Here is a 7,592-nt window from a genome sequence, read left to right on the forward strand (position 1 = left end):
TGCAAAAGGAGAAGATAGCACCAGATGTAAATGCATATAGTAGCTTTCTTTTCTTGCAGGAATACCAGGTGGGAGGATGCTGCAAAGATAGGGAATGCAAATTTTAACAGAGAATTGAACAATTCACAACAAAAGAGGATTAAAAAAAATGGGCTGGATGATAACACTGAGCTTGCTAAAGACCAGGCCAGCCCCTGGTGGTGGCATATGTCTATAACCCTGGCACTGAGAAGGCTAAGGGAGGAAGAGCTAGAATTCAGGGCCAGTCTGGTCTGCACAAGGCTGTCTGAAAAATAAAGAGGAGGCTGGCCTGGTGTGGAGAGAAGGGGCTACCAGAGATGCCAGGGCTTTCCAATAGCCCATTCAGGGTGTCATCTGATATTTAGAGGACAGTGCAGCAGCACACTCACATAAGCAGACACAGAAGTGTTTCCAAAAACACTGGATGACAAATAGCACAGACTAAATCTAACAAAATGAGAAACTGAACATGAGCTCTTACAGTCCTATAGTAGAGTTTAACAAAAAACAATCCATGGGCTGGAGATACCACTCAGCTAACAGTGCTGGGGCAGGGATGCATTCCTAGCATCCCACAAACTGGCCTTGGAGGCAGAAACCTGTGATCCCAACAACACTTGGGATGCTAAGGCAGGGGAATAATGAGGTCAAAAGGAGCCTGGCTGCATAGTGAGATACTGTCTCAAAAACAAAACCAGGGCCGGAGCTGTAACTCAGTGGGAGAACATCTGACTAGCAAACATAATGTTCTAGGGGCAAATTCCAGATCTGCTAAACAAAAACAAAGGTCATTCTAGGGTATACAGTGAGTGCAAGTGCAAGGCCAGCCTGGGCTACATAAGATCATATCATATCACAAACTAACCCAACAGGATAGAATTATTTGAAAATGATTCCAATTATAATGTAAAAGGTGTAACTATATTAGCTGTTATTGGAAAGCTGGTCAAAAGACATCAAAATTAGGTTCATAAAATTGGGCATAGCTTAGGAGAAAACTTGAGCCCTTTCTAAGGCATACATTACAAATAGACAACAGTATGTCCAACAGTGACTGAGCTCATCAGAGGATATGACCTGCTATAGCGTGAAGTAGCTGAGGCTCATTAACAAGAGGCAAAAATGATGTGGAAAAACGGGAGGAGGAAATGAGAGACACCATAAAACAACTAAAGCAACAAGCAAGATGACTTGCTGGATAAAGGCACTCGCTGCCTTACCTGACAAACTGAGTTCGACCCCCAGGATGCACAGAGTGCAAGGGAAAAACTAACTTCTGCACGTTGTTTTCTCTGGCCTTCACATGTGCCCAAATACACGATAAACCAATACAATGTAATGAATAAACAAAGCAAGTAAACATACAGCAAAATGAGAATTTGATCAGAGAATATGAGAGTACTAATACAACCTCATAATTGACCTTTAGAAGAGGAATCATTTAACAAATGGCAAACATTTATTTGTTGGGTGAGAGCCTTAGTTGAACAGCTTGAGAAACTGAGTTCTAGAGTGAACACTGGCACTAGGCAAAAATATTGAAAAGCAAATGTTTCATATAGTATTTATGGCAATATAACGTTAAGTAATGTTTAAAGGCTGCTAATTTTTTCTTCTGATCTATGTTCTTTGACTATAAGGAAAATTAAAGGCACAACATATTTGGCCTCATGGAAAAATTCTATCTAATTTTCACATTTCTGAAAACGCATTTGCTTTATAAATTATTGTAACATTTTGAAGAGTTTATATCGCAAAAGTCATTTTAACTCTCATATCTTGTCTCTTAAGAGTTAGAAGAATAGTTAACATTTGATATCTTCTAAGAAATTCTATTTTAAGAGTACAAACAAAAAACTTGAGTCTCTTCTAGTCATATGGCTGCACAGTTGGGGCCTCTGATCAGCTTGTAGTATTTGTGAGCAAGGTCTACAGCCTTTCGTCCTTGTTGAAAGGGGAAAGACCACAAAATTGAATTCCAATGATTTCCCATTTTTTTAACTCCATGGAAAAGATAATTTACTTCTTCTTTGGTAAAGTTTTTACGAATTCTTCGTTTTCCTGTAATGAATGGAAATTGTAGAATATATTAATACTTGCTGAAATAAGAAATCCCAAAACTCAAATAAATGTGTAACTTATTCCCTAGATATAAACTACAGAATAAGACAGTTCAATGCCAGAGACACTTTTCAAATGGTCATTTACTTCAGTTTAATAAATCACTAAGTGAGGTGCTACCACTGTAATTTCATTAATATTATAATTTAATCATTGAAACACTATCCACATCTATCAATCAAAAAACAAGTTTATAAACATTAGGTTTTAATGCAGCATTGCTGTGAGGATGGTTAACAAACATCTTAACTATCTTACAGATACAGTCTTCTCAAAGGCTCCATAACTTCACAGAATAGAGAATAACATTTGTTATTTTGAATACCAGTTTTCATTGTTTTTAATAAGTCTTTTGAAGTTCACTTAAAAAATAAAACAGATGTACTGTCTATAAGAGGTGCTCAGCTTATCAAAACATGAAAGCAAAATGGGTTACATAATGGAAAAAGAAGTCTGTAGGTTTTCTTTTCTCTTCGCTTTTTTTCTTCTGAGACAGGCTTTTCCTATGTAGCATGGGCTTGCCTCAAACTCACTATGTAGTCCATGCTCGCCTGGAACTCGGAATCTTCTCGCCTTAGCCTCTGGAATGCTGGTATTATGGGCATGTTCCCCCAAACCCGGAAGTTTTTGACTATCTGGTTTTTGATGAATAGCTTCTATAACAGAAAGAATACACAGCCGGTAAACAGTTATTTCAGTTATCTCCTGGTGACAATTATAAGGAAGCAATTTTATTATTACTGTGTGTGCGTGTGATATGTATGGACATGCTCATGCCATGGCATGCATGTGGAGAACAGAGAACAACTTTGTGGAGTCAGTTCTCTTCTTCCACTTTGATACGGGTTCTGAGGATAAAACTCTGGTCATCAAGCTTAGCTGCAAGCACTTCTACTGCTGGTCTGTCTCTCCAGTCCCAGGAATGGTTTCCTCCCACTTTGGAGTTCACTAATAACTTGTGTGGCATTGTAGACAGATGCCAGAGAGACACGTTTCAGCATTTCTGCTTGAGGATGCTACTTACTATATAAGGGATGGATGTATAAAATTTGACACTTGCAAACAAACAGTGCTGGCCATTTGTCTACCTTCCTAAGGTAAATGCGATGGTTTAAAACAAAAGAGAACATCTTCCCAGCAGAAGCTGAGAAGTCAGTGTTATTATTAGTAGTTAGTATTTAAAATGCAAGCTCCATGAAGGGTGAGACTTTTGAGTAGCTTAGTTACCACTGTATTGCCCAGGTTCAGAAGAGTATCTCAGATACAGTAGGCAATCACCAGTACTTATTAATAGAAAAGTTATTATTGATAAAACTATCTCAAAACTTGTATATGAAGTTACACCTTAGTTTTGGGAATGCTGGAAAACTGTTGTTACCCCAAGTTTCTTTGAAGTTTCATTTGATAAATGACTTGATCTCCTTGTAATCAGGACTAGGAAGGTTATAACTTTTAGGATACTAAGGCCTTAAAAGTTGTTCACATAAAGCCCCCCATTTCCACCAATACTACCATTTTCCTGACTTACAAATTCTACAGCAGAGGACTGGGTAGTTTTGAAAAAGACTCTGCACTTCAAGGCTTCACTACATGGCCTTTTGAGTACAATTAAAAATTATTATTATTATTATTATTATTATTATTATTATTATTTAGGCTTCTAAAAAGTCTTGCTATATAGTCACACTTGCCTCAAACTTATGAGCCTTCTGCCTTAGTTCTGGGATTAGAGACATGAGTCACACACCCAGCCTCAGTGCTATTCTTAATATCCACTGTGTGTTACAGAAGAAAATGAGAGAGGGCTTAATTCTAGAAGTTTTTACTTGTCAAATTCTCTCAACACAGCAAGTCATCCTAGAAAGAGCTTTGGAGGAGTCATCAATACTTACATGGTATTCCTCAAAATGACAGGCTCAAATCCATGAATAAAGTACAGTTAAATGAATGGTAGTGAGACACCTAATATGAAAGGGAAACTAATCAAGAGGGGAAAAATGATCCCATACTAAATATTCATAGTTTGACTTAAAAGAGAGATTAAACTGGACAATGGTGGCACACACCTTTAATCACAGAACTTGGGAGGCAGAGGCAGGGCGGATCTCTGTGAGTTCAAGGCCAGCCTGGTCTACGGAGTGAGTTCTAGGACAACTAGGGCAACACAGAGAAACCCTGCCCACCCCCACCCCACTCCCACCCCTGCCGCAAAAAAACAAAGCAAAACAAAAAGCAAAAAAAGAGAGAGATTAAGATTCAAATTAATACTTCTTCAAAATATTCTTGTAAATTCTAACAAAGCTGGCAAGTTATTAACTGCTTATTTTCAATTAACTAAGTCTAACCTACTAAAATAAGTATTTGGTATTTGAAGTCAATGTCACATAACAGTATATAAGATCACTCTGCATAATTAGTATATAACCATAATTATGCCCATTTACATGAGGCTTGCTGATTATTTTTCAATATAAATTAATTATAGACTAATTTTTAGTTATTTATTTACATTGAAGATACTACTGAAAAAAAAATCTATTGATAATTTGATGTCAAGTCCTTGCCAAGAATATTTTTTTTCTTTTTCTTTTTTTTTTTCAGACAAAGTTTCTCTGTAAAAGCTCTAGCTGTCCTGAAACTTATTTTGTAGCCTCAAACTCACAGAGACCTACCTGCCTCTACCTCCTGAGTGCTGAGATAAAAGGCATGCACCACCATCCTGAACTAAGAACAAAATTTCCAAGTGCAACATGTCTGTATGGGACAAAGTTTCCATTTTGTAATAGCTACTACAGAAACTATTATTTGGAAAAATTGGTATTCCTTGCCAGGAACAGCACTTTATTCCTGTTATCCCAGCATTTGGGAGACTGAGCTACTCAGTATCTAAAAGAGTGGCACTGTACTTAATTTTAACTTACAAAAACAACCTTTTTGTTGGTTTTATATTTTACTTTTTGAGACAGGATCTGGCTGTGTGTGTGCTCCGGCTGGTCTGGAACTTGCTATGTAGACCATGCTGGCCTTGAATTTCAGCAATTCTCATGCCTTTGCCTCCTGGGGGCTTGGATTATGGGAACACACCACCACACCTGTCTCTACATGAAGAACTCTCTTTGTTTTTTCAAGACAAGTTTTCTCTGTGTAACCACCCTGGCTGTCCCGGAACTCACTCTGTAGACAAGGCTGGCCTCAGACTCACAGAGATCCACCAGCCTCTGCCTCCCGAGTGCTGGGATTAAAGGTTTGCGCCACCACCACCACCAGGCTATGAAAACTTAAAAAAAAAATTATTTATTTTTATGTATATGTATGAGTCTACATAAGTTTATGTGCATCACATGAGTGCAGGTGCCCTCGGAGACTAGAGGGTGTCAGATCCCCTGGAACTTGAGTTACAGGTGGTTGTGAACCACCTGATATGGGTACTGGGAATAAAACCCATGGACTGTGCAAGAGCAGTAAGCACTCTCAACTGCTGAACTACTTCTACAGCTCCACAAATAACTTTTAATGCAGAGAAAGCCTCAAGATATATAAAGTGAATTTTAAGTAGCTTTCAAGGTTTGGCAGTAAAAATAACCAAATAAATGCTAAATGAGACAAAATGCTTGTGGAATACACAAGTTCACAATCTGTACTAAACAACAGAGTAGCTCCATTGATATTACTAATCTTCAGGTGACACTAATGAGACCCCACTGCACTTTCTTAACCTGAAGGTATTAGTTTCCTAGGATTAGAAGAAAATGATAACACTCTTGAAATCTCTCTGATAAATTTGGAATGATGAAAAGTGAAAAACACTAACCTTACAGTTAAATTAAAATTACACAATCAATCAATCAGTATGTATGGAAGTCAGAGGTCAATGTTGGGTTTCTTCCTTTTATTGCTTGCCACCTAAATCTTGTAGACAGGTTCTCTAGCTGAACCTGAAACTCACCTATTGGCAGGACTGGATAGCCTGCTGGTTCGGGGAGGTATCTGCCTGTCTCTGCCCTCCCAGCACTAAACTACAGATGTACCCCCATGTCGCGCATTTATGTGACGCTAGAGATCCAGACTCAGATCCCCACGCTTGTACAGCAAACACTTCAGCTGACTCATCTCCCATTCCTTAGCATTCTATAAGCTAACTTACTAAGGATTTTTATTTTAAAAGAGAAACTTAATTTACTCCATTTGTCTCTTTAATTTTTATTGTTTAAAATTCAGTAGTTATGAGCAGAAGCCTTCTATAATGTCTCTTTGAAGTACTTGTATACAGAATAACTTTCTTGAAATTTGAACCAGATATAACAAGCATTTCTAGATGTCTTGCATTTGAATCTAAGTCCTGTGATTTCTAAATGATAATTAACACAATCAAAGGACATAATATCTATAAAACACCTAACATGTATCTGATGTTTAATAAATGTCAGGGTTGGAGAGATGGCTCAGTGGTTAAGAGCACCAGAGGACCAGGGTTCAATTCCTAGCACCTACACAGTGGCTTACAACCCTCTACAACTCCAGTTTTAGGAGATCTGGCATCGTCTTTGGCCTCCATGAACACTACATACACTTGGTGCACATACATACATGCAGGCAAATAATCATACACATAAAATCAAAATAAAATCTACAAAGCCAGTTAAAAAAAATAAATAAAAAGGAATGCCTGTTTCCTAGAGAGAATTCCCCAGGTGTCAGGCAGCAAGTAAACAAACACCATAGAGAGGAAAAGGTTGTCTCTTCTCAGTAGGTATAATCTCATATAAGACAAGGGTTATCACTTTAACTAATTAATGAGAACAGTCACTGATCTGCTCTCTTTTTAGAAATATGTAGGATTTAAGCTTATTTAAAAATTAAATATATTCACTTAGTCCTTCAGTGGCAGTAGACACTTTACTAAGTTGTCTTCTTCTACGGGGGGTCAGCAAAATTTCTGAAAAATATAGAAAACATTTAGTATACTTAGGATATCAATCTAAGTAGTCATATATCAATTCTATTATAGTATGATACGTCTTATCCTCTTCTAGTGGGAATCCTTAAGTGAACTAGAAGTAATTTTGTTTTTTATTACATTTCCTACTGTGTGTGAGTGTTTTGCCTGCATGTGTGTATGCATACTACATGTGTGCCTGAAAAGGGTGTTTGATTCCCTGGAGCTGGAATTACAGATGGTTGTGATGCTGAGACTGAATGAACCTGGATCATCTGTAAGAGCAGTTAACCACTCTTAACTGCTGAGCCATCTCCCCAGACTGACTTTTTGGGGGTTTTAGGTTTGAAACAGGGTTTCTCAGTGTTGCCCCAGCTGTCCAAGAACTAGCTATGTAAAACAGGCTGTCCTTGAACTCAGGGATCTGCCTAACTCTGCTTCCCAAGTACTGAAAATAAAAGACATGTGCCACCACACCTAGATCTCTCTCTTTTTTTTTTTTTTTTTTTTTTTT

General features: G+C 37.8%; 1 protein-coding gene across 1 annotated transcript in view; it reads right to left on the bottom strand.

The window, feature by feature from the left end:
- Positions 1–1,458: 1,458 nt before the first annotated feature.
- Positions 1,459–7,592, bottom strand: part of Terb1 (telomere repeat binding bouquet formation protein 1) — a 34,557-nt gene continuing 28,423 nt past the window's right edge. Inside the window, exons 14-16 of the mRNA XM_050144559.1 lie at positions 7,013–7,078; positions 2,676–2,798; positions 1,459–2,082 (exon numbers count right to left, since the gene is read on the bottom strand). Coding sequence (XP_050000516.1) covers positions 1,895–2,082; positions 2,676–2,798; positions 7,013–7,078 — 377 coding nt within the window. The 3' untranslated portion in view covers positions 1,459–1,894. The remainder of the gene's footprint in view (positions 2,083–2,675; positions 2,799–7,012; positions 7,079–7,592) is intronic.

Source organism: Alexandromys fortis, unplaced genomic scaffold (genome assembly GCF_014885135.2).
Source record: "Alexandromys fortis isolate MF-2015 unplaced genomic scaffold, M_Fortis_MF-2015_v1.1 scaffold_1, whole genome shotgun sequence".
Lineage (NCBI taxonomy): Eukaryota > Metazoa > Chordata > Mammalia > Rodentia > Cricetidae > Alexandromys > Alexandromys fortis.